The sequence below is a fragment of the Glycine soja genome, chromosome 11, assembly GCF_004193775.1.
Source record: "Glycine soja cultivar W05 chromosome 11, ASM419377v2, whole genome shotgun sequence".
NCBI classification, from domain to species: domain Eukaryota; kingdom Viridiplantae; phylum Streptophyta; class Magnoliopsida; order Fabales; family Fabaceae; genus Glycine; species Glycine soja.
In genome coordinates, this window is record NC_041012.1 from 42,593,149 (window position 1) to 42,620,510 (window position 27,362).

General features: G+C 33.6%; 3 protein-coding genes across 9 annotated transcripts; 1 reads left to right on the top strand and 2 right to left on the bottom strand.

The window, feature by feature from the left end:
• Positions 1-3,600: 3,600 nt before the first annotated feature.
• On the top strand, positions 3,601-12,465 carry LOC114375935 (putative tRNA (cytidine(32)/guanosine(34)-2'-O)-methyltransferase). Of its 5 annotated transcripts, none has more exons than XM_028333804.1 (12): positions 3,608-3,928; positions 7,397-7,442; positions 7,521-7,614; positions 7,777-7,826; positions 8,177-8,226; positions 9,088-9,196; positions 9,606-9,666; positions 9,932-9,984; positions 10,360-10,443; positions 11,148-11,211; positions 11,587-11,694; positions 11,899-12,465. In XM_028333804.1, the coding sequence occupies exons 2-12, from the start codon at positions 7,416-7,418 to the stop codon at positions 12,138-12,140; spliced, it is 942 nt and encodes a 313-aa protein (XP_028189605.1). In that variant the 5' UTR covers positions 3,608-3,928; positions 7,397-7,415; the 3' UTR covers positions 12,141-12,465. The 5 variants fall into 5 exon arrangements, with proteins under 5 accessions (XP_028189601.1, XP_028189605.1, XP_028189603.1 ...); XM_028333802.1 differs by having other exon boundaries at positions 3,609-3,928; positions 7,358-7,442; XM_028333803.1 differs by having other exon boundaries at positions 3,609-3,928; positions 7,371-7,442.
• A 1,804-nt stretch (positions 12,466-14,269) lies between these two features.
• LOC114373856 (stress-related protein) lies at positions 14,270-15,634 on the bottom strand. The gene is made up of 2 exons (XM_028331411.1): positions 15,284-15,634; positions 14,270-15,012 (listed from the first exon to the last, which is right to left on the bottom strand). Exons 1-2 carry the CDS (start codon positions 15,311-15,313, stop codon positions 14,440-14,442), a joined length of 603 nt encoding a protein of 200 aa, XP_028187212.1. The 5' UTR covers positions 15,314-15,634; the 3' UTR covers positions 14,270-14,439.
• A 4,211-nt stretch (positions 15,635-19,845) lies between these two features.
• On the bottom strand, positions 19,846-25,266 carry LOC114373855 (putative nuclear RNA export factor SDE5). Of its 3 annotated transcripts, none has more exons than XM_028331409.1 (12): positions 25,149-25,266; positions 24,749-24,800; positions 24,031-24,608; positions 23,229-23,254; positions 22,848-22,925; positions 22,103-22,176; positions 21,671-21,912; positions 21,199-21,281; positions 21,010-21,066; positions 20,562-20,629; positions 20,329-20,432; positions 19,846-20,219 (listed from the first exon to the last, which is right to left on the bottom strand). In XM_028331409.1, exons 3-12 carry the CDS (start codon positions 24,596-24,598, stop codon positions 20,029-20,031), a joined length of 1,491 nt encoding a protein of 496 aa, XP_028187210.1. In that variant the 5' UTR covers positions 24,599-24,608; positions 24,749-24,800; positions 25,149-25,266; the 3' UTR covers positions 19,846-20,028. The 3 variants fall into 3 exon arrangements, with proteins under 3 accessions (XP_028187210.1, XP_028187211.1, XP_028187209.1); XM_028331410.1 differs by lacking the exon at positions 25,149-25,266 and adding an exon at positions 24,884-25,066; XM_028331408.1 differs by lacking the exon at positions 24,749-24,800 and having other exon boundaries at positions 25,149-25,240.
• Between the last annotated feature and the right edge of the window lie 2,096 nt (positions 25,267-27,362).

The window sequence follows — 27,362 nt, forward strand, 5'->3', positions numbered from 1 at the left end:
TACATGCCATACAAATGAAACAAAATGAACTAACTAGAAATTTTGAGTAATTATTATAAATTTAACTATAAGAAATGAATTTTGTAAGGACAGGTCGGAGATTACTTGTCTGAGCTAAACATATGCTTTAAACTTTTATAACATTTTTTTTATGTTTTGTTCATTAGCAATCACAAAGATGCAGTGACCTTAATATTGTATTTCCCCGGGTGGCTTGCAGTATCATGTAAATCCCAATGCTGCTAATATTTTCTACAGATTTTGAAGATTCATGTAAGACACCATTGAGAGTCATTGTTCTTTATGGCATTGATAGGTATGGTTAGTGATATACAATTCTTTCCTAGTTTTCTCATTTCTTCCTTAACATATAGCATTCTTTGTTTCTTTATACATTGAAGCAGATTATTGGATTATGTAGCCACTGTTGGTGCTCAGTTTTCAAATGTTATATATTTCTCACTTCTCAGACATTACTTGTCCTTATCAAAAAGCTTCCTCCAGAGATTTCTATTTGTCCTTGCCCTTTCAGTTCCATTCTGGATCACATCTGCCAAGTGTTTTAAAGCAAACCTGACACAAATAAATTTGTATTATTATTGTATTCAAATTCTTTAGTGTTAAACAACTTAGAGCCAGATTTGCAATATTGAGCAGCTTAGGTGTGGTTTATAGGTATTTTAAGGTTTGCGTCTTTTAATGTTAAGAAGCAAGCAGTATTAGATTTTTAACCTTTTGAGACATAATGTGATAATGTCCACATGTTCAATTTTACCATATGAAACTGCAAATTGAAATGCCAATGGCTAATAATAAATTAATAATACTCACGCATATTTCAAACCATGTTGTCAAGGTGAGAAAAAAAAACTCAATTAAAGTTAGTGGTACAAGTGAACTTTATGGACTCAATTAAATTTTTTGATACTTTCTCCGTTACTTCTCACGCGTCAAGCACAAATGATAGACCGTGAACAATTTTTGTTACTATCTGGCTTGGGCTAATCAAATTTGCATTAGGAAGTAGGCAGGGTTCAATTATTGCCTGTAGTGGTTCATGTGATTTTGTTCTGTTCTCTAGAGAATAATCAGTTGCTTCATACGTTGAAATTTAAGTTTGATAAAATCAAATATGGATGGATAATGGATAATTTAATTTATTCCTTGATTTTAAATGACAATATATGTATGCAAAATAGATGTTAAATTACTCTTTCATTTTAACATTTCATGTTTTGGAACAATGTTTGTTTTTGCTGATGTTGAATTGAAGCTTAACATAACGAGGTAACTTTTGGATACTCTTCTAATCAGCGTTGCTTTTGAGGTGGTAGTGCAGGCCCTACACATACTTTTGTTGTTTGTTATGACATCTGAAATTATATCTCTGTCGAGTCCGCTGCCCCCATTTGTTATGTGATTACGGAATATATTTGAATATGGATTTGGCGTAGAAATTAAGGAATTGGTTATCACCATCATCTTTTTCCTGTGACTTTTCTACGCAACTTGTTGTGTAGGGAGAAAAATGTGGCTCCAATATGACCTTCTGGACATGGGTTCATTCTATTAGAGCTTGATGTTTTGTTGTGTTGTGTTACATGAAAAATAAAATGAAGGAAAAAAATAAGTAAAATTATTATAAATTCATCTATATTAAGAGATTGGGTTGTGTGTTTCTTTTATAGAAGAGAGAGATTGTGCTTTTCTAGGGGAGTATAGCTCATTTTTTTAGATAAGAATATGTATATTAACTTCCAAGAGAGATTAATTTGGATAATATGTACCAACTTGTAGATTTAAATCTTATTGTTGTCATTATACATAATATTTTTTTAAAGTGAGATTAGTTATTAAAAATTAAAGAAAAAATTTATTATTGCATTTTTTTACTAATTCAGCAAATAAGTTACTATTGTTTTAATTTTTTCTTTGCACTCTATCATTATATATTTTGAATAACATATCTGCTTTTGCCAAATATTAGTTTTAGCATATAATACTAAAGAGGAACCATTTTTTGTACTTTTTTTGTCTCCTAACAGCTAGTTTTTTACTTATTGTTTTATAATAATTTACATGCATTTGTATATATGTAAGAAATTCATAAAATATATAATTAAGGTCTTATCCTGAAAAAGGGACTTTCCAAAAGCTAATTATGAAAAAGTGGGTAAGCTGTTCAAAATATTCCAAACTAATTTTTATAATATTTGCTGGCAAATAATTACTTTACTTTAATTAGTTCTTATTTATGTGTTTTTCAATTTCAAACATCCCAAACTCCTTTTCCTTATATTTTACATATATTTTTAATATTTTCGGATAACTATGAATTTTGAGAATCTTAATTACAATAATAGTCATGAGTGCAACCAAAAAATTAATCACTGTCTGTCTTGGTCTGCTTAAGTATAATACTATGGTTTAAAATGATCCATAAGCTATTTTTAATTTGTAAGAGAAGTTTATTTTATTTTTTTATTCTTAATTTTTTTAATGTGTTTTATGAAGAAACTTATCCGAACATGGGTATAATGTTTTTTGCATTTCATATCTTGCTTCAATATAAAAAAACACAAACACATTAAGGTTGAAATTTAGTTTAGCTTGGGTTGGCAATGTCGTATAAGTATTGATCAAGTACTCCTACTAAATTTTTAGTCCGTGTAGATATTAAGCCCATAATAATCAAAACAGTTTAATACAATTTTTAATTTTAATATTTCACATATATTTATTTATAAATGCACACTGAATGCGCGATATTTAATTAGTACTACTACTATTTGTTTTACATAATATTGTTGCCACCTTGTAATAACTTGATTGGACTCCATTCCAAGCGTCTTTATTTAAACATTATGCTTTTACACTGTACAATGTACATACACACATATTCTTCCGCATAGTTGTTATGCTTTCCTTTCTTCAAGCAAAACATAGGAAACGTGAAAATTAGAAATGGAAAAGTAAAAAAGAAAACGTACGTTCTAGTCAAGTACTATATATAGAAGAAGAGTAATTAATTAAGCACGATCGACCACTTCAAGAATACAGCAAGTTTTACTAAAATACTTGCCTTCTCTTTGTCAGTTCCAGTACTATTGTTGTAGTTAACTAACTTGTGGACCTTATTTAGGTTTTTATTATTGTTTCGACTTACATTTGGTGTGTGTGATGAGCTTATATAACAGATTTCCACTGCCTTTACTTCCATAGTTTCCTTCTTAAGTGTGCTCTAAGAATAAATTTGTTACCATATAGTAAGAAAATATCCCAACTAATCATAAAGATATTCGAAATTAATTGGTCACAGTCCAAAGATAAGAATTAATTTAAAATTCTTATTCTTGAAAGTTTTCATCTATAAAAATTTCAATAATTTCAACACCTAAAAAAAAATGAAAAAAAATTATATACTAACAATATAGAACCATTCTACATTTTCCATCCAATTACAAGTTATGATTAGATAGTATTTTATACTTTTAGTGCATTTTTTTAATTGAAAAAATATAAGTCTCCTACTATATATAAAGCTAACTCAAATTAAGCTATTTTTGTTTAGAACAAAAAAAATTAAAAAGTACTTAATTCAGATGGTTGGTCCAAAGTAGAAACCCATTAATAAAGCTTAAGGCCCGTAACCCATGGCGGAGCGAGGCAGAGCGTCGTGTCCAGCCTTGTCAGTGTTAGAAGAAGAGATAGAGAAGCAAACAAACCCTAGCGCAGAGAAGAGATATTCTTCTTCGCAGAATCATTGCAGTTGCGAGCAGGCCGAAGAAACCTAACCTGCATTCGAAAATCAGCCCCCTTGGAAATCCCAACACTAGTGTGGTACCTGTGCTCGACGATTGGGTGTTCAAGGGGAATTAGCTTCGTCTCGCAGAACTTCAACGCATCATTCGTGACCTTCGCAAACGCGGTAGGTTCTCCCAACCCCTCCAGGCCAGTCACTTTTAATTATCGTTAAATTAATTAAATGCCACAAAGTTTGAATATGGTAAGCACTGTCATTTTAGTTCTTGAATTTGATTAACCTAAACTAGTCTCTGACTTGAACGGTGCAACCATCACCGCTGCTACAATACAACACATTCACTAGCTACCTATGTTATGTTATAGTATATACTATAAATACTATATGTTACATACCCGTAACTGAATTGGATGATTTTGTGACAGTAACCGGGTCAACCCGTTTTCACAACATATGAAGGCTCCGAATCTGAATCAAATAGTAATTCGTGCTCAACAACAACTCCTCACAAACCCTAACCCCCAATTCTTGAACCCCTTACTGTCACAACTCACGAATTCTCGAAATGCTTTCTTTGATCTTTATAACCAGATGCTCTCACAGCCTTTCTCCCACAACCACTACACCTTCACCCACGCCCTCAAAGCCTGCTCCTTCCACAACGCGCGCTCCAAAGCCCTCGAAATCCACGCGCACCTCGTCAAATCGGGGCGCTACCTCGACCTCTTCCTCCAGAACTCGCTCCTCCACTTCTACCTCGCCCACAACGACGTCGTCTCCGCCTCAAACCTCTTCCGATCCATTCCCTCCCCCGACGTCGTTTCATGGACCTCACTCATCTCGGGCCTCGCCAAGTCCGGCTTCGAGGCCCAAGCCCTTCACCATTTTATCAACATGTACGCGAAGCCCAAAATCGTCAGGCCCAATGCCGCCACCCTCGTTGCCGCGTTGTGCGCCTGTTCCTCTCTCGGGTCTCTGAGACTCGCCAAGTCTGTTCATGCTTATGGACTGCGGTTGTTAATCTTCGACGGGAATGTTATCTTTGGCAATGCTGTGTTGGATTTGTACGCCAAGTGTGGAGCGTTGAAGAATGCACAGAACGTGTTCGATAAAATGTTTGTGAGAGACGTGGTTTCTTGGACCACGTTGTTGATGGGTTACGCGCGTGGTGGCTATTGTGAAGAGGCTTTTGCTGTGTTTAAACGAATGGTGCTTAGTGAGGAAGCTCAGCCTAATGATGCAACTATAGTAACTGTTTTATCAGCTTGTGCCTCTATTGGAACCTTGAGTTTGGGGCAGTGGGTGCATTCGTATATTGACTCAAGACACGACCTTGTGGTTGATGGAAATATTGGGAATGCTTTGCTTAACATGTATGTGAAGTGTGGAGACATGCAAATGGGGTTTAGGGTTTTTGATATGATAGTGCACAAGGATGTTATCTCGTGGGGCACCTTTATTTGTGGACTAGCCATGAACGGTTACGAGAGAAACACATTGGAGTTGTTTTCACGCATGTTGGTTGAAGGGGTTGAACCTGACAATGTTACGTTTATTGGGGTGTTGTCTGCATGCAGCCATGCAGGGTTGCTGAATGAAGGGGTTATGTTTTTCAAAGCAATGAGGGATTTTTATGGCATTGTGCCGCAGATGAGGCATTATGGTTGCATGGTGGACATGTATGGACGTGCTGGTTTGTTTGAGGAGGCTGAGGCTTTCCTTAGAAGTATGCCTGTTGAAGCTGAAGGGCCCATTTGGGGGGCTCTTCTTCAGGCTTGCAAAATTCATAGGAATGAGAAGATGTCTGAATGGATTAGGGGACACCTCAAGGGGAAAAGTGTTGGTGTTGGTACCCTTGCTTTGCTGTCTAATATGTATGCGAGTTCTGAACGGTGGGATGATGCTAAAAAGGTTCGGAAGAGTATGAGAGGGACTGGATTGAAGAAAGTGGCAGGATGTAGCTGGGTTGAGCTAGAGATGTCCAACAACAGATTGGGTTCAAATTTGTGTACTGCCTAGTGGGGATAAGAGAGGGTCAATTAAGTTTTGACGTGTAGAATGGTTCCAAGCAATGATGTATATGACTTCGTAAGATTGAAATTGACTAGTCTCAGCGTTTGTATGTTGATATGTAGAATCAATGTGATTTATTCCATTCTTGTGCTGCCGTATTAAGTCAGGGCAATCCAGTGACGAAAGTGTAATGTATATTCAATGTATAGACTTCAAATTTCACAAGTATAACAACGATATTCAGTGAGTCTTGTCCTTCTTTGTACTTTCTGGAAGACTGGAACTAGTGCAATGTACATTATTATTGTCTGCATTTTAAATTTTTATACGCTTTGCATCTTGTTAATGTATAGTATATATTTTGATATGAGTGTTGCAGCTTTCTATTACAAAAACCAGGTACAGGGAGTGCAAATTTTTGTTCTATGACACTTGATTGCACATGAACTAACCAGACTATTGTCATCTCATCAAATTCTGTTAGGATATGAATGGATGCCTCATGCCTGCAATGCTAGTGATAGGTTAGAAAGGATGAAATATCTGTCACAGTGGTATTGAAAGTCCTGATGATATACCGGAGTTGAGAAGTCAGCTGAGTTTGAGAAAAAAATATTTTTTTTAAAATAATGAGAGAAGAGTATAATATAAACATCTCTTAGCAGAGACAAATATAATTTGCTCTTATTTTAAAAACAAGAAATATTATTTTCATCAAACCTTTTTTTTCTATTTTTGTTAAAGGTGGCAAAATGGGTTATCTGCCCCGTCCTAATGCAAGTGGCAGTTATAGCAGGCTAAAAAAAAATATGAATTTTATTTGAGCCTCTAAAATGAAGCTCAATCCTTGTAAAAGCTTGGTTTTTGGGGCTTTTAGTAGGTTTTTGCATGATAAGCCTACATTAAGTCTTGATTGCATGGGATTAAAAATGTTCATGTTTAATTCAAGCTCAAAAATAAAATCCAAGCCCCACTATAGCATTTTTTTCTACACTTCTGGAATTTATTCTTGCACTTTCCATATTACTTCTGATGATCATTCTGGACGCAACACGAGATCAAAAATAAAATCCAAGCCCCACTATGGCTTTTGTGAGGAGTTGTTGCTGAGCACGAATTGCTATTTGATTCAGATTCTGAGCCTTCATAGGTTGTGAAAACGGGTTGACCCAGTTACTGCCACAAAATCTTCCAATTTGGTTACGTGTGTGTAATATATAGTATTTATAGTATATACTATAACATAACATAGGTAGCTAGTGAGTGTGTTGTATTGTAGCAGCGGTGATCGTTGGACCGTTCAAGTCAGAAAGGTGCATGGTTTTCTTTTCAATGTTAGGATTGTGAAATTCTGTGGCTTGGTGCAGTTTTGATAGGTTATGGAAGTTGTAATTTAATCTGGGGTTAACAAACTTAGGGGCTTTTAAGCTAAGTAAGTGTGAAAGGAGGGTTTGTGTATGTGCGCACCAGGTGTTTGAGGGAATGGCTAAAAAAAATATATGAAAAAATACAACGTCTTTTATTTTTTTAAATTTCTTCTTGTTTTTATTTCAGGTGTTTGTTCTTATTTGGTTTTGTCAGTTGTTGGCATCAGGGGTTTGTTTCTGAAATTTGTGGCAGGGCAAGTGAGCGATAAACCATGGGGAAAGCTTCAAGGGATAAGAGGGTATGATTGATTTGTATTACAGAGTGTTCTTCTTCTTTTTGTAGGGTTGCATTCATGCTTAGCTAAATTGGTTTTCAGGATATCTATTACCGGAAAGCAAAAGAAGAAGGTTGGCGTGCTCGAAGTGCCTTTAAACTCCTTCAGATAGACGAGGAATTCAACCTTTTTGAAGGTGGGTGCCTGCCTTCCCCATGAAAGCCTGTCTTTAACTGTTTGGGTTTGCTGTAATTTTATAGCAGAGCCTCTGTCCTGAATATTTATATAGAAAAAGTGCCAGCAAATAACCCTTGCTCTCAGCTTTGAGATTAACTTTTTATTTATTTACTTTTTGCAGGAGTGAAGCGTGTTGTAGATTTATGTGCTGCCCCAGGTAGCTGGAGTCAGGTACAAGTGATGAAATTATCACTGTCATGACGTATGAACTATTAAGCAAGCAGACTTTTAGCATAGTATTTCATTTTTACTCTACTGTTCTTATGCTTTAGCTTCTCAAACTTAAAAAACAATTCATGATTTACTGTTTTGCTTAAAAAAATTAGCACTGTGAAGAATGGGAACCAAGGTCCATCGGGCACATGGACATAAGTTATTGATGCTAGAATAATGACACAAAATATATGGTATAAGTTATTACCATGCATTCACAGGAAGGGTAAAAAATCAAGACCATGCATTCCCTGGTCTTGTTTTATAGCCATCAATGCTAAGTCCATAATACTTGTTCTTATTTATAGGTTTTGAGTCGTAAATTGTATCTACCAGCCAAGCTTGCACCTGATGCAAAGTAAGTTGGCTTTCTTTGAAAGTTCTATACTCTTAGATTTCCTTGATGTTGATGTTCCCATCCTGTACATTCGTGCCATGACTTAGGATTAAGATTAAGCTCCATCAAAAAAAATTTTTGTTAGTCAATGTGTACAATTGATAACTATTGTTATTATAAAATAAGAAGTGCACCAAGACGAAGAGAAGAAAATTACAAAGAGTTTGAAGGATTATGGATCCTCTTTGTTAAAACGAAAACAAACAACAAAGAAAAAAAGAAGAAAAACATCAATGAAGCAAAGTTGCTGCCCTGATGTGTGTGTGTTATGTGAGTGCAAACTCAGAATTATAGTCTATCATCTGTTCTTACATTGCTTAAATGCTATTTCTATCTGAATTCATTGCTTGCCATTTTTGGTGAATGTAGTGTGCACCCTAGGTTTTTAGATCATTTTTATATGATTATCTTAAATTGTTTTAGTTGAAGTAAAGAAATAAATTTTTATATGCTACACTTAGGGGTTTGGGGCACTTGGTTGGAGTATAACTCATATCTTTAAGGAGGTTTTATTGCAGCAGCTGATATGGGATAAGATTAGGCATTTTGCTTCGTATTTGGTCTAAAATATATGGTCTTTTCAAGGGAGTTTCCCTTACAGATATGTTGATGGATTTTGTAGGCCTCCTTCATTGATTTCTTCTTATTAATTCTCTGTTTGTGTTGCCCTTTTACATATAGGAGGATCCTCTATCCTCCAAACTCTTTGTCTTAATAAATTCTTTCTTTCTTTTATTAAAAAAAATGTGTCTTATTGAATCACTTGTATTATCTCTCTGTCTCTATCAATATCATCAATTTCTTGCTGCATCATGTATGCAGGGATGAAAATCTTCCTCTTATTGTAGCTATTGATTTGCAACCAATGGCTCCAATTGAAGGTGTCATCCAGGTGCAGGGTGATATAACTAATGCTCGGACAGCTGAAGTGGTATATATTATATATAGCATAATCACCTTAGTTTTTTCATAGATTATTTTATTTGGAAGATGTGTTGAACAAGCTGCATGTCTAGGTAGAAATAGAAAATATATGACTCTTTTTCTCATCTAAACTTGGCTCCTCAAATTTCATCAAGAAATTGCATGTTTTCCTTTTCAACTTTTTCCTTCTACCTTTTTAAATATTTTATGTAAATGAAGGCAAGGTATTGGAAAGATAATGTTAATTAGTGATTTAGTTTTGGTTCCCCATTGAAGCATGTGTATGTCTTATGAATTTCATTTACAGTATATTTGTTTCTTTATTTGAATTTCAACTACATGCGCTGCTTGCTTTGTTTTGGTAAGCTACTTTTTATTTATTTTGTGAACCCCCCTCTTTGGCTTGATTTGTTCAGGTCATTAGACATTTTGATGGTTGCAAGGCTGACCTGGTTGTGTGTGATGGTGCTCCTGATGGTAAAGAATGCTCAATTTAACTTGATAATCTCTTCATACACCATATTAGAGAAGTGCAATTTCACACGAAAATTATTTTTATGAAAAGCTGCATAAGAAGTGACATTTTGGTGCCTCAACTTCTATGGTACTCGCAACAATTACTCTCAATCAAGGGCCACACCAGAATTTGTCTTGTTATTATTACATGTCAATTGTAAAACATTCCTAGAAAAACTCTTACTATTTTGTTTGTAGTCAAGAAAGCAAGTTTCCTTTTTTGCAGTTACTGGCCTTCATGACATGGATGAGTTTGTACAATCCCAACTCATACTTCCAGTAAGTATTTAGTTTCTATCCTTTTCTTGTTGTTTGCACTTTTTTTTTTAATCTTTTTTCCATCTGGATAGTACATGTTCACATTATCATTATTGCAAATTAGGGATGTAAAAAATTTGAAAGTTATAAAATCAGTGATCACTGCTTTATTATCTGTTCCTCTTTACCCTCTTGTGAAACAAGGATTTATTGATTTTTGCTTCTTATTTTGAATCAATTCTACTCTCATTTCTATTAAGCACATACTGATACTAGTGCACAGTATATGATCTATATTGAATGGGTTACTTCTTGATTTACAAAGAGGTTCATGAGTTTCTTTGGCTATCTTGTTGGATTTTTGTTGCAGATTGATGCTAACTAGTTTCCTTGCAGGGGTTGACAATTGTTACTCATGTACTTAAGGAAGGAGGGAAGTTGATATTCAGAGGAAAGGACACAAGCCTTCTATATTGTCAGGTATTTGAAGTTTTAGAAAGTGAAGACTTGCTCATGTGCATAGTTTAACATTAGTGTAAGTATGTTTTGCATTCACGTCTTGACCACTTTTCAGTTAGCTTTTCCAAAACGGTGTCAATAAATGATTGTCTCTGCCTCTCTGGAAATGGTTAAGAATGAATGAACGTTGCAAACCTTAGAAAGCAATGAAAGTAATCCAAATACCACAAAGATTTCTGACTTTGGCAGTTAGATCATCATAAAATGTGTAGTTTTTTTTATGGAAAAGTTATGAAAAAACTTACCACAGTGAGTTACACCAACATTCTAAAGGGAAATGATGAACCAATTGGATTCTAAACTGCTACAAAATAATTGTACTTTGAAAGAAAAGGAGCACCATTAAGTTACTTTCTTGATAAATAAAAGTACACTCGCATAAGTAAAGATAATTTTTGTGAACCAATTACATCACTGTGGGTATGCCTTTTGTCTGGTTGTGATTTTGAACCTACTCATGACTGAATCTAAAATTTTAGTTGTAGTTGTGAAATTGTTAAGCAGTTATCCTTTCTGCCAAATACTCAACGTAATAATTGGAAAGTAGTAAAGGAAAATCACTGTCCCTGAAAGTTCCCCGGTCTTCTTTTATTACTTAGTTTTCTTGAATTTTTTTTTCCTGTAATACTAGAATCATCATTACACAGTCACCTTTTTGTTTGCAGCTAAAATTATTTTTCCCTGTAGTGACGTTCGCAAAACCAAAAAGCAGCCGTAATTCAAGCATAGGTAAGGATTTTAATTTTCCACAACTTTCTTGCTGTTTTTTGATATGCATACTTTTTTGTCTCTTTATATTTTCTTTATGATTATGCAGGATGATTTACCATTGCTTAGGAATTTGCAATCACGACATTACATAGGAATTGGCAGTCATGACATTAGTTAGATTTGACAGAAGCTTATCTATTATCTAGCAAATATATATTAAGTTATGAACTTTGAATATACCACGTGTGAAATATAGCTGCAACTCCTTTGCCTCCGAACACCTTGCAATTACAGGTGTCTAAGATAGTTTTGATCTCCCTAACTATGCCAAGGATATAGTTTGTTAGGCGGTTAATGCTATTTGTGCTAATTCTAGGCGTTTCACCCTTGCAGAGGCATTTGCGGTTTGTGAAAACTATTCCCCTCCTGAAGGGTTCAATCCGAAAGATCTTCATCGCCTTCTTGAGAAGGTTGGAAGTCCCTCGGGGGTAGATGATACAGGTACATATACATTATACATCGTTATAGTAAATCTATGCAAGCAATTATGGACTAGAATATTCAGCTTCATAAAGTTATTTCTCAATACTGTATGTTTAGTTATCATAACCCTGAGAAATATCATTTTGCTGATTTCATTGTATCATCATGTGTACTTGACTTTAATGGCTTTGGTCTCAAGTAATTAATGCATATGGGTTGCAGATTGTTGTAGTGGTTGGTTGGAAGGCCCTAATAAGGTGTATATCCCATTTCTAGCTTGTGGTGACCTCAGTGGGTATGATTCTGATCGCTCATATCCACTACCTAAAGTTGCTGGGGGAACATATCAGAGCTTGGATCCTGTGCAGCCCCCTATTGCCCCACCTTACAAGAGAGCTTTGGAGTTAAAAAAAGCTTCCAGTCAAGGATTCCGTGAACTTGAAAAGCTCTCATTGGATTCTTGATCGTGCTATGCACTGTTCATTCATCATGTCATTTGGAACTTTAGTTTTTCTTACAATGATACGATTTGTGTTTTGATAATTATTAGCGTTCGTGTGAACTTTTAACACTTACTTTTCTCTTGTACCATCATTGCATGCCTAGCGAGTCTTTTGTTGTCACAATTTTTTTGAAATGAATACAAACTATTTTATAGGTAACCGTCGATACATGTAAATTTTCCGCCGGATGATGTTGATGGTGTTGTTAGACACATACTTTAAACTAGTATATTTCAACAAAAACATGGCAAAGAGACAGTTAAATAAAGGTGTCAGTCGGAAACAATTGATGTGTCAATTCTTTTGTGGTTTTTTTCACGGGTGGTTCGGAACCATTGCTATTGGCCCATGCCTGTGGAAGGGAGCAATCGAACTATGCATGCTCTTGATGTACGTATTACATTTTAAATTTATGGGTTGATATTTAACTTGTTGCCGCTAGTAGTAATTGCCAAATTGGTTATCTAAGTTCATATTAGGTACAATGATTACTATGACTTGCAATGCATAGTAATTGGATGGATTCCTTGAACAGTTTGTGGTGAATTTCTAAGTGCTCTAGTCAAAGGATTGTTGAAAGTTGATAGATTGGGATGTTCACAGATTTTCTGCGTATGGTTGACAGTTGCTTTTCAAGCATGGGATAAAACAGCGCATAATAATTGGATGGATTCATATATGTAAACATATTAATTATTATACAAAATTAATTGTCATAAAATTTATTATCTAAATTTATGAGCATTAAATATATTTCAAAATTTTTAGTGTTATATATAATGATATTAATTATTTTTTAATATAATTAACTTATTAATTGAGTTGGTTAGAGTGTCATGTTAATAATATGAAAGTTAGTTCTATTCTTTGTCTTTTAGATTTGGGTTTGTCCCTGAATAATTGAAATAAAAAAATCCTGTATTAAAACAAGAATTGAAAGTAATATTTTTTTATATATGAATTGAAAATGATATTGTGATGAGTTGAAACAAATGTAATGAATAGATATTTTTGTCGTGAATTGGTGTCTCAGCTTGATAGAGATATACTAATGTAGTGAATAAATATTTCCTATTCGTTTTTGTCGTGAATTGGTGTCTCGGAAAAAGCTTAATAGATATACTAGAGTAAACTTTTATGAATTTGTTAAAGTTGTGTTTGGATAAAAGTTGAAGAAATACTTTTAAAATTTTTAATGCACATTTCTGAATTCTAAGATATAAAAAAATGAAAAAAAAATTGTTTTGTAAGTAAAAGCATTTTAAAGCTCTCAATTAAAATTTAAAGTTTGGCATAGAAATATCTGCTTAGAGTCTTCGGCTAATTTAGGGAGAGATATTTAGCAAAACTTTCAAAACCCTTATTAATGCAATGCCACATTTTAGAAGAAAGAAGAAATGGTCCTTCCTTTGGGATATCATTCCTTGTTCATGAATGATCTTAAACTCTAAAATAGTATTTGACATGATGGAATGTAAATACATACGAAATCACACTTGTGTTTTGGTTTTATCTGTTTTTTTTGGAATTAATGAGACAGTTATAATTGAAGTCTGCAAATCATAATGACTTTACCATACCTCTGGAAGTATTCAGGGTGATGTGATTCACTTCAAGCCATTTTATGCAAATGCGGTTTAATTTATCTTATTCACAGGGTAGGAATATATGCAAACCTTATTTTCTAAATGAAGCTAAAGAAGTCATCCATTTACAATGTCCATTCTTTGTAAATGTTTTTGTACTAAACAATCTTTTTGTAGAACTTACTAATAATATTGGCTCCAAATGCTAACTTCTGCAAGTCTCCTTTTTCCACAAATTTAGAGGCATTTTTCATATTGTTTTTAAGGATTTATAATGTGACACTATCATAAGCCTAACTAATACGCCATGTGTTCATAACCGTTAAGTTCAAGATATACCACTTAACGGAAGGAAAAAAACAAAATCAGAGGCAATCCAAATAGTCAGAGACTAGTTTAGTTTAATCAAATTCAAGAACTAAAATGACAGTGCTTACCATATTCAAAATTTGTCAGTGGCAATGCTTTAGTATTTTCAGGGAGTTTAATCTGGTTTTCTTGGTATTGAGAGAAATTATTTTATATTATGATATTGTAAATTAACAAAACAGAACATTCACATTATCAAATATCGAATCCAACTCACACTAACACAGTAGTAGTAACTAGCAACACCACCTTTGTATGTAAAGAAAGTAAGAAAAATAGAAATTAAAAAACGCAATAGAACGAGATCAGTTTCCACCGAAGACTTTGGCGATCTTCTCAGTAGGCACCAAAGGAAGATAAGCAGAAACCCTATAACCTTTCTCAGCAGAGGAAACAACCGCCTCATTGTACTTCTCAGTGCAGTAGGCAGCCTTGGGCAACACGACATTGGCAACCTGAGGGAAGAGCGGAAGCTGGTTGAGCTTCCTCCATGCGGAGACGGCACACTGCTCCGCCGTGGGCTCATACTTCGAGTAAACGATTTTGGCGTAGGCGGAGACACCATCACGGCGGACTTCGGAGACGACGGAGCGGGCCTGGGAGGAGACCTTCTTCACGTTGGAGGGAACGTGGCGGTCCAATTCGGCGACCTTGCGATCGGCGTATTTGAGGACCTCGCCGGGGACGAGGTGGAACCTGTCGTAGACCGGAGCCACGACGGTCTTCACGGCCTCCTCGACGGTGTTGACGCCGGGCTTCAGAGGACCCGCGCGCTCCTTGGCGTAGGAGTAGAGGATGGCGCAGCGCATCAGGGCCTGGATGGTCGCGAATTGCACAAATTCCAGGTACTTAAGTTCTTGCTCCTCTCTTCTCTCTTCCTGAAAATTCAATCAAATTCAAAACCTAGATAAATAAACAAAACATGGCAAATAGAATCTCATCCTGGAATTTCAATCAAATTCAAACCCTAGATAAATAAACAAAACCTGAACAATAGAATACTCTCATTCCAAAAAAAACCAATCAAAGCAAAACCGTAGATAACAACAAACATGTCGGAAATAGAATAGTCTCATTCTGAAAATTCAAACCAACACATGGAAAATAGAATAATAAGGATGGAAAGCAAATAAAATGGATAGAACGTACGATTAGTTGAGGTTGTGATTCGGCGGCCATGATCGAAGATTGGTTTGGGAGTATTAGGTTTTGGTGAAAATTGGGAAGGGGATTTGGGAAATTCAGTTTATGTTTAGGTTTAGGTTTAGGTTTAGGTTTAGGTTTTGGTGGAAACTGGGAAAGGGATTGGGAATTTATAGAAAAGAGGGATGTGATGTGGTGGGAATGGGCGCGAATTTAGGGGTCAAGTCCGAAACAAAGAGTTACGCTCAGAAAGGGACGACAAAACGCGTTTCTTCTTTATGTATTTCCTAACTGTGCTGAACGAAGGCCCGAGAGGGACGGTTGACGCTAACTACTTTCTTCCACGTTAAGTTTCAACGCCGCAACCCAAGTTTTGTTTTAAATCGGGAAGTATCTAGAATACTTCTTTAGATATTATTTATGCATCTATTTAAATCTACAATACTTCCGTACCAGAATAAAAACATTGATCTTATAAAATCACAACGATCAAATATGTATTCTTTTAATTTATTTTGACAAAAAAATGTTTTTTTATTGAAAAAAAATGATAATTAATTTTTAAATACTATATGAAATGCTCTTAAGGCAAGTTAAGGAATGAATAATGAATTTTTTTTATATAAAAAGAATAATGATTTTTTCAAAATTACGTTAATAAATATATCGACAATTATAACAAAAAAAATATATTGAGAATTATATCAAGATGTTACTTTTAATTTTGAATTTAATTTAAATAAATAATGCTGTAAATTTTTGTTATATTATTATCCACGTAACCTCTCGTACACTGGAACCACGTGCGTTCCTTCACGTATGAGTAGAGGACGGCGCATTGCACTAGGGCTTGGATGCTCGCCAATTGCAGCTACGTACTGGAGCTCTTGCTCTTCCTGATAAATTCAACCCTCAAAAAATAAACAATGCATGTAAAATAGTTATAGAATAATACCATAGTAAGGATAAAAAATGTTCTGAGGATAATAACTGTTACATAAAAGTTGTCTAGTGAGTAGTGACTAACTAATACTTACAATTTATTTGTATAGAAAGTAAGATTTAAAATAGAAAGAAGGGACTTGACCAAAATAAAATGGAGGAGCACACCATTAGTTGGGGTTGTTGTTCGGCGTCCATGGTGGAAGAATTTGCTGTGACAACGGCCTAATTGCATTTCTTGTGATTTTGACGCTTTTGCTCCTTAAAGTAATGAAAGAGGTGTGTCAATCTATGAACTAACGAAGGAGAATATATTGTTTTTAGCCGTTAGTTTCTTCTTGGCCATTTTCTGAATATGTAGAGAGAATATTGGTATTTTCATGATGAATGTTAAAAAGAGTAACTTGTTGAAACGAACGTGGTAGGCATTAAAACATCTGAATACTTAACAGCCCGATAATGATAACGGGAATAGTGGTAGGCACTACAGTTACTTTTATCATGGATTTTCCACTAAATTACACGTTATGAGTATTTTGCAGGTTAACTGCTGTCTTCAATTATCAACTGCTGTAAATTTGCCAACCTTCGAAAGGCTCTGAAGTATTCTTTCTAGCTTATGTTAATGAAAAGAATAAAAGAGAAGAAATGGAAAGGAATGAAATTTAAATTAAAGTGATTTAGTAAGTAATTAAAATGAAGCATTTTTATAATATCAATTCTATCCATGTATTTGTCATTTTTTAAGAACAAAACTTTTTTTTTTTTTACTTTTATGATTATATGTTGGTCTATGGTTATAAAAAAAAGGAAGATGAGTAATCGATTATGTCAAAATGCATAATTGAATATGTCCTTGCAAGAAAATGAATTTGAAAGTGGTGTGTTATAGAAAAAAAAAGGTGCATAATCAATTATGGTAAAAGGTATAATTGAATACCAAAGTTTATTGCACTTTCATTTCATTTTTTAGGTGAAAGTTTGCAATAAGATAGTGTTGTAAGAACATTTCCAATAAAGAGTATTGCAAGAAAATTTTAACCTTGATTTAATCTTGTTAAGATCCATTATTGGAGGAGAATGTTGGATCTCCACATGGAGATCCAATTCTTATAGAAGAATTATCAAGATTTACAATCATTTAAAAAAAATTGATTTTTTATTCTCTCTCTCTCTCAACATCCCGTGAGAAGCAACAACTAACAACATACAAAAAAGGAAGCTCTAAGGAGAAGAACAACCAGATACACAACAACACCAACATAGATCTCAACCTTGCATTGAACAAAAATCATTAATTAAAAACAAAAAAAAAACAAATCTAGAGACGCTTGTCTTTGAACCCATTCGTTCAAGTTACGATAAAGTTTGATCAACGCCAATTTGAAAACAAATCTGGATGAAGGACCACCAAACTTGCCTTTATGCAAGGTCATTCAAAGGAAGGAGAGGGTGGGGGTGAGAGGGGGGGGGGAGAAGAAAGGAAAACAAAAAAAAGGAGGGAGGAGAGGGGGAGGGGGTGGCATTAGAGAAGAAGGGAGAAAAGGAGAAGGGAAAGAGAGGAGAGGGTGGGGTAGAGAAGAAGGAGAAAGAGGAAGGAGAGGGTGGGGAGCTAAGAAGGAAGGGGGAAAAAGATATGCTAAGGGAGGAGAGGGAGGGTGCACATAGGAAATAGAAAATTAAAAAAATTGACAATTATTCATTTAAGTGAATATTATTTGTCAATAATAGGTGTTTAACATTGATTAGGTGTTTCGGTAGTTGAATTGTTTATAAGGTCGAGTTTCTCCAATGTAATTTATCATTAATGAAAACCCATTGGATCATATTTGTAACGACTATCTCAATGTCATAAGAAGAGGACAAATATCTTGATGAATAAATATTTTAATTATTAATAAATTTTTAAATTTTTGAATTATTTTTTCATATTTAAAAATTATTTTTTAATATTTAAAATAAATTATAATAAATATTAGAAGGTGAGTCCCTTGTGGGGCCTACAAAAAATGGTTTAAAATCGTAAAATGGGACTTATTATTAAAGTAAAAAATGGAGGAAATTTCAAAAATAATGTGACAATGCAAGGTCTACAAAAATGTAACTAAGATCTCAAGAATAATGTGACAATATCAGTTACCACAAGTTAAAATTGCTCAAGCAAAATTTGAATTTTATTGCCATGCAAACACAATCAATGTTTTGAAAAATAGCATGCATCAAGTGCGAACTAATTTATTTATTGATTTGGGTGTCCCATATTTTAAAAAGGATTAAATATGTTTTTGATCCTTGATATATACCCGTTATTTGTGATATGTCCCTGATATTTGAAAAGCTTTATTCGAGGTCCTTGTCAGGAATCCGTTATTTGCTAATATGGCGGTTAACTCTATACGGAAGTAAGTTACCTATGATGCCACGTCAGGTTAGATGTGACACATAAGCCAATAACATATCATCTGACATGACATCATATTTGAATTAAATTAAAATGAATAAAAATAGAGATTTCATATAGGGACTTGATACAAAATTTGCAATTTAGTAGGGACCTGACCCAAGAAGTGTCATGACTGAACGTGTTCATACAAACTTGTGCTTACAATAACTAAATACCAAACCCACCACCTTAAATTTGATCACAACACAATTTGAATAAGTACATCTCAAGAAACAATAATAGTTTGTATCATCTATGCAATGGTGACAACACACATCAAACACCAAAGGAAGACCACAATGCATCCTAGAACATTCACCCTTTTCCTTCCAATGCTTGTCTTCATCTGTTATTTTGCTATTTTTTCCATAATTCTTCAACATCATTGGCATATCGTCGAGATTGAGCCTCTTCTTTTGTAAGCATCTTCTTCAATCCTTGAACTTGTTCATCATACAAATGAATTCTTTCATCATGTGATGCAAGTTTCTTTTCGTTGCTATAATCTTATGCTTCAACTCCTCCACTTGTGAAAGATAAAGATTAACCTCTACATTTCCAAAATCATGATTTAAATATTTTGGTAAATCATCATCCCACACCCAAAATTTACACTTCTTATCTTCCTACACATTGTACAACTACATGGAACCAACTATGTCAAAAGTAAAATTTCTTACATTTCACTCATCCCGTTGTCAAAATATCTTGTTTGGATGTTTCTTGATTTGAGATGTTAGTTGAATTGTCGGTTTGTTGCACCAACAACAAATGCATAGTACCCAAATCACGAAGAAGAAACTCTCATGGATGTTATTCTCTTTTCTAGACTAGAGGACATCCAACCCATCACTATATAAAGGTGCACCATTGCAAATCTTAGACCATCAGACTCCTCTTCTCCATCGCTATAACTAGTGCTAAGGAAAGAAAACACAACCTCATTCTATACTCAAACGACAACGTTTTCATTATAAGAATCCTAATTTTTTATTTTTTTTGTGTTAATTAAAATATGATGTCATGTCAGACGACAATTGATAAACTTACACGTCACATTTAATCCGACGTGACATCACAAATAACTTGTTGACGTCTAGAGTTAATGACTACATCAACAACTAACGGATCTCTTATAACGGTAAAAACCTCATAAAACTTTTCAAATATAAGGGACCTATTGTAAAGAAAAAAATTATTAGGAACTAAATGCAAAATTCGAGTATATATATCAGGGGTCAAAAACATATTTAAGTCTTTCATAAAATGTTACAAAAAATTGATGAAACTATGGCCGAACAACCAATAGTTCCACAAATCACAACCCTAATGCCAAGTTTTACCATAATCAATTACAAAGGGCATTCTATGTTTTGACAAAACTCAAGCGTTTACGCTCTATGCTAGCCAAGCGGATCAATATTGTATCAGCAGTTTCTCCTTCAACCCATGTTATAGATTCCTGCTCTAACAGTTTGAATACCCGTAGTCGTCTGCGAGACCCTTTAGTGTTATCTTTATCATTTGCATCAACGATAACCTTGAGGTACTCGAATGCTGATGGAGATAAGGAAATATTGAAATTACCATAGAGAACAGGGAGGAAAATTTAAAAGAATCGATAAATTATAGTAGTAGTCATCAGTAGAACAATGCCATAACTTACATGGAATGCCAGAAAGCGAAGAAAGATGACACTTTAGTAGACGTATAGCCTCTTTTGAACCATGGTCACGCAAGTCAAGCACCATTTCTTGTGCTTCAGTATTTCTGCCAACAGATATAATAAAAGAAATATTGTATTACTTACCAATTACCATACAAATTTTCAATACGGAGACAATGTCCTTAGCAGAATAGAAACGAAGCAATGCAACTTTAAGAGCAGAGGAGATTTACCTGGTTTCAAGAATCATTTTGTTAGATTCTTCATCAGCATCGTGAGCCTTTCTTAGAAAAAATTGCCCCTGTCATCACCATAGGATGCACCAGTGAATGATAAAATTTGAGAAACTTGTTATAACTAAAATGTGTCTGGTTAAGGCTTTCCATTATCATTGACAAATAAGATTGTTGGAACTCATGATATCTTCAACACAAACAAAATATAATAACTTTTCTCGTTTAAAAATCGTAATTTCTGAAATAATGGCAACTAATCCTAGACACTCCAAGGAGCCTCCTTTATTAAACAACAGTAGTTAAAAAAAACTGAAAGCAAGATGAAGCACTGTGCACAAGAATAAAATATACCAATGAAACGAATACATAGAAGTCATGAAAAAAGTCTACATTAATCATACTACAAAGCAACTTATTGCTAGGCACAATTCTATCAAAACCTTACCTGTTCTAACAGTTTTTCTGCTTTCATTTGATCCCCCTTTGCAAATGAATCAACTGCCTGAAGTAACAAGTGACCCATTAGTCCTTATAGTGTCCATCGCAAAGACCCCGCACCAAGTTATTCTACCAAGTAACTATCTAATGATTAAATGTGGAACTAAATATAACTAAAACAAAGAATGCAACATACTGCTTTATAATATTCATTCATTGTCCCTCGGTACTCCTTCACAGCTCTACGCACATTCTTGTATTCTTCCTCGTCCTCTGGATCTGCCATACACAGAACTCAATCTTCATGTAACGTAAAACTCAATTTCAAAACAAGATTAATTGCTTTTGCATTTTGCTACTAGGAATGCATCACCAATTCTTCCTAAATTCCAATACTTGGCCAACAGCAGAGCAGCATATGAATCAACTATTTGCAAGGCAATAATCCTCCAGCTTAGGAAGTACATACAAGTCATAGCCACAGGCCACAGCATCATAAAATAGATTTTCAGAAAATGAAAAAATCTATCCTCTCGTACTAGATAGAGCTTGTGATCAATAAAATATAACACAAATCTGCTTCTACAAAAGTCATGTAGCTAAACAAACGAACTTATATAACCATAAAAAGAAATAGGAATCCATTAGTCCAGAGTAAAATGAAGTACCATCTATATTTTCTTGTCGTGAGAAGTCCATGTCAAAATCGAATTCTTCTGGGAAGTCTTTGGGAGGTTCAAAAACCACATGCCCATATCGTGATTTCTTATTAAAATCCTTCACAGTTCTTTTAGGAGCCTCCTCAGAATGCCCTTGATAATTAAACAAAGTAGACAATACTGCTTTCTGAAGGTTGTGTTTTTGTTTCTGTTGAAATTCCGCTTCTTTAGTGGAAGCTATGTTTCCATCACTATTATAAAGAAAATAAATTATAACCCAAAACATCATAAAATGAGTTGATTATGCCGTAAGAGCATAACTTCAATTGAAACAAATGATAAAGTAGAACTCCCTGATCTTTAAAGGTAAATAGGATGATGCAAAAAGTAGTAGATATTAAAAGAAAAAAAAATGAAGTAGAAACAAAAAGTAAAATATACCCTCTGGTATAATTTAAATCCTGAGACTTTCTTTGAGTCGAAGGTGCTTCAGATTTTGGTTTCATATCTGTAAACTGTTAAAGTACAGTTAGCTTGAACAGCAATCTAAGAATCTAGATGACCATCAGAATTTTAATGTAAACATCAAGATATAATTTTCTGAACAAAAGTTGAAAGTAATAAACTAATAGAAACAAAACCATCACCAACAAAGCAGAACAAGAAGCCAAAAGCTACTTTTGTACTTTTATTCTTCGATAATAATCAAGAGCAAGAATAAAACAACCTATAATAGACATAGCCAACAATGAAAGAATTGTCAGGAAATTTTTTTTCTTTTTGATCAGCAAATGTCAGTTGTTAATAGTTTTTTTGTTAGCAGGGAAAATCGAACCCACGACCTTTCCCACCCTCGCTTCTCCTCTTACTACCAAACCAACCTTATAACTCCTTTCAAATGATTTGGTTACAGAAACAATTCATGTATATCATCATTAGACATCATTCAAGAGGAAGGCTGGTGGCATGTGGCAAACAACTTTCACAACAGGATTACAGGAGGTAACCCTCTCCTTTCCATAAAATCTGTCCTGAGGTGGATTTCCAAATCCTTGCACCCATTGAAAAGGAATTTCAAAATTTGCAAATTATAATATCTTCAACCAAGCATAATTGAAAGAAAGTAGCATAATTAATCTGGGCTGAGCTTCAAACTTAAATAAATAATCTTGGTATTCATACTTACTCTACCAGCCGAATCACCAACAACAGCTGTCCTTTTGCCTGAAGCCATATTTGATCGATCTAGTAGTTTCCTCAAGCTCTGGATGATTGCAATAAATATTTTATTAGGCTTAGGTAACAAGTGCTAATTCTAAATGCACAAAAATGATGCCATGGAAATTAGAAATGACACTAGGAAACACAAGTATCTGCATGCTTAATAATCTCCATGATCATTAATAATCTCCATGTCATTTTACTTGATAAACCAGGAAAAATAAACAAATGAAAAGTATCCTTGTCAAATTTACATTGTTTCGATCCTACATGAAATTATGAATGCAAAAAAATATATAAATATGTAGATACTGATATGAACCCCGCATAAGAAGTCTTTTTGTACCTTCTGTATATCATACCCACAAGTATCTGCATGCTTCCAATAAAATTAGTCAGCTGTTAATACAAACTAAAGAGATAATGGCAACAATAATATAGTTCAGCCTATGTGTTACTTGACCCAGCCATGAAATTTATAATTAATAAATAAGATATACACACTAGTTGTCAGTACTTAGTAGAATGAAGCATTTAGTAAATAGTCAAGTCAATATACTTCTATACTTGATACTAAAAGTAAGAATTGATAAAACAAAGTAAAATCAGGTTTGTTCACATAAGAACATAATGGCACCCAAGATAGAAATTTGAATGTTAAATTGGCCAAGTCAAGTCCAGATAGAGAGCATCCAAGACTTGCATCAGATCAAACCAATAAACTATTACATTTTGTAGACATCTCGTAGTTAATACTGGACAACATTAAACTATTAAAACAACACACATATGCAAGCCCATCATAATCATGATCAAATAACTAAATAATAATATAATGAAATGTGGTATTAAAATAATTTGCTTCTTTCAAAATAAGTACTTTCAGTTGAGTAATATATGAGGAAATCTTCTTAGAAATGGATAGCTAATACTGTAAGAAATTATACAAAGAAAAAAATGAAATATCAGTTAAACAATCAATAATGATTCAAACCAGGGTTACAAATAGAGTGTTATAGCACTGCTATGGCGGCAAAGCGACCACAGGCTGTAAATAAAAAATATATTAAATCTCAACAGACAAGAGACAAGAAAATAGCTTCAATATCATTTCAAAACAGCCAAAAAAAAAAGTGAAAATTTCATACCAAGAACTTGGCGTATCATATTTCTGTCAAGCTGAAAGCCCTCTCCAAGCATTTTAAATAAGAAATCTTCCATGTCCTGGTGAAGCTGATCATGCTTCGAAATGGAAACATCTGCCTTGCCCTTCTCACGCCAGATTCCAGTCATGGGTAGTGATTTTGCATCCAACTTAGTTGGTTTTACTGAAGCAAAAGACCCATTTGCTGATCGGGCAGGTCTACCATAATCCTTCCCAATAACGCTAGAAACAGTACCCATTGAAATCGGGCGACCTTTGGGCCTTGAAGTTTTCCTTTCTTGGAAAGAATTCTCAAGGGAATATGCATCTGATGACTCAGAAGACCCTTCAGTCATAACATCTGCATTAGATGAATCAAGGGTTGTAGATGATCCTGAGGAACTTCCCTTCATTTCATACAACATTTCCCCAGCCAAGTCCGCATTGCGGCTCGCCTTGCAATAGGCAGAAGCAATCTCTTCAAGAGAAAAAACTGAGCCAAAGGCATCAAGCAAGCACTTCAATGCTTTCTCTTCATCACATTTCACAATATTCTGCCCAGAGACTTCCATCTCAATTAATCTGACACAGAAAATAAAAGACACACAATGAACACAGAATTGGCCACTCTTTCCAAAATTCAATGCAACAGGGGAATTATAAAAATGATCACATTCACATCCCTAAGCATAAAATCAAAACTTGCGTGGTAGAGAATGCACCTGCGTAGAGAAAAGTGAAACCCCTATGTGTCCGTAAATCGATTAATAAGAACTGTAAAGAAAGAAAAGAAAATGTCAAAGAGGGTTTGGCTTGGGGAATGAGTGGAGCACGCATTCTAAAGTAGCAAAGAAAACCTTAGTGAGATTTCTTCTCGGCAAAGAAAACATGATATCGGAATCATCGTAATCCCATTCATACAGTTATTCATTTCTCGGGAACAATTGAAAAATTAAAAATAGGAATCGAAATGGAGGCAAGCAAAAAAAAAAAATAGATAAAATATGAGGGAAAAGAACGAAGTTTTTGTGAGGTTTTGTCACGCAAATTGCGAAAATCAATGGCGAAGCAAAGAAAAGAATAAGAATTTGGAGTGAGTGAGTCACGAACACGAAAGCATACCTGGGGGGGCGGTGCTGGGCTGGTGTGACTGTAAGAAGAGAACTCAGAAGAGGGAATTTAGGAGAAGCCCAATACATTTTATTCTAAATATAGTTTAGTAGTATTTATAGATGCAACTCAAAATGCCAAAAATAAAAATATTTTTATCAATAAATTATTACATGTTTTAACGCTTATTTAATGTTTTAAATTTTCAGAAACACTACTTAACTACTTATTATTACTCCACTCATTACATGTTTTACAATATTTTATTTTTTATTATTGGTTAAAATTTATTAAAAAATAATAAAATCGTAGAAGTCTGACTTCTTATTTATTAAATATTACTTATAAAATTTTATGTCAAAAAGATATCATTTATAATTTTATTTTTAAATAAATTTTAACTAATAAAAAAATTATTGTGAAAAGAATATGTTACTTAGTAATGACACGCTAATGTTTGCTTTCTTTTTTAAACGTGCATCCCCATTGAAAACTTCCTTGGCACGTTTCTGTAAAAAATAAAAGACAACTTCCTCGAGAAGTTGTTTATCTCTCTCCACAAGTTCACATTTCAAAGTATCATAGAAATATTACACTGGAATTTTGATGCGACATATGATGAGTATTTAACAGTAGCAAATTTAATAATATTTTATTAGTATACTAGTTTAATTTCTTTTGCTATTTACTGTTAAACACTTATTTTACTTCACCAATAATGTTTAATATAGAACATAGACAATATTAATGAAATTTTCATAATAACATTAACTTAATACATGATTATACAAGAGTTGGGAGAAAAACTATCAAAATGAACAAGAAAGATCCATAAATGTATTAAAAGGGAAGTAAAAAATTTTACCTCAAAAAAGAGGAGTCAATTTTTTTAACATAACTATTTAAATATCAAAATTTTAATAAATAATGAATTTCATAAAACTATTTATTATTAATTTGATGTGTAAAATTAAACACAATGCTCTAATTTTCTTATTTATTTCCCCTTATTAATGCTCCTTCTTATTTTTTCCTCACAATTTCATAATTTATTTTCCCTAATTTTCGTAATTTTAAATATGCTTTTCATATCTTCAAATAAGCTAATTTATTAATCCTTATTATTACGTGACAGTCATTAATTATTTATGTGTTTAATAGAAAGTCAAATGACTATTTCAAATGACAAAAACTAGTGTTTTTGATACTATGTCAACATGTAATGCCTCATTTTTTTTTCTAAAGCCCTTAAACATTATATATCTAGCTTAAAAGGAATTTTAAGGATCAAAAATATATTTTTTATTTCAGAGATAAAAAAAATCAAAGACGTGTTTTAGAAAAAACAAATAATATTGGATTTCAAATTTTAGATGATAAAAAAATATAAGACTAAAACTAGCATGCTTTCATTTTTAAGACAAATATATGTAAACTATACTAAAAAAAAGCAAATAATATATTAACACAATTTTTTTAGCAGTAGACAATAGGAACATATTTATGTTTTTCTCTTTATTCACACAAGAACCATGACAGCAAGTTAAATGCACAAAATCCGGTATTTAAATCCCACAAACTTGAACTTCATACCCCACTTTGTAGTCCTCAAACCATGCAATTAATCGCAAGCCTTTGCTATTTAAACACTTGACACTCACAAGCATGGGGTACCTCAAAATGGCCACATCAAGATTTATGTTCTTAGCATGATAGCCAAGTCCAAGTCAATGCTGCCCAGGCTGAAACGTTTCTGGACAAGATCATATGTAATAACAACGTATACATTAGAACACACCGCCAATAATTGCTGAATAATGTACAGCAACAAAGTGTTGTTGAAATAGTTGTATGTTTATCAGGTTTCTTGAAAAATAGTTTCGCACTTAGGTTTATGGAAAGAAAACATTGTTTGTTTGGATCAACATGAAATTAATTTTTATTAAAATTGATTTTGAAATTATCAGATTTATGTTTAAATATTTTTATTATAAAATCAAGAATAAAATTCACCATAAAATTTTGAATTTAATCCAACATAAAAGTTATTCAAAGTTGTTTCAACTAAGAATAATTTTTTAATTCTTATTTAACATAAAATCAAACATATGAAAATGCATCTAAAATTAATTTCGGACTCAAAACAATTTTTGGACGTGAAATCAAGCACGCACTAATTAGAAGAAATAATATTAAAGAAAAGACTATTTGTAATAATTGGTTTTT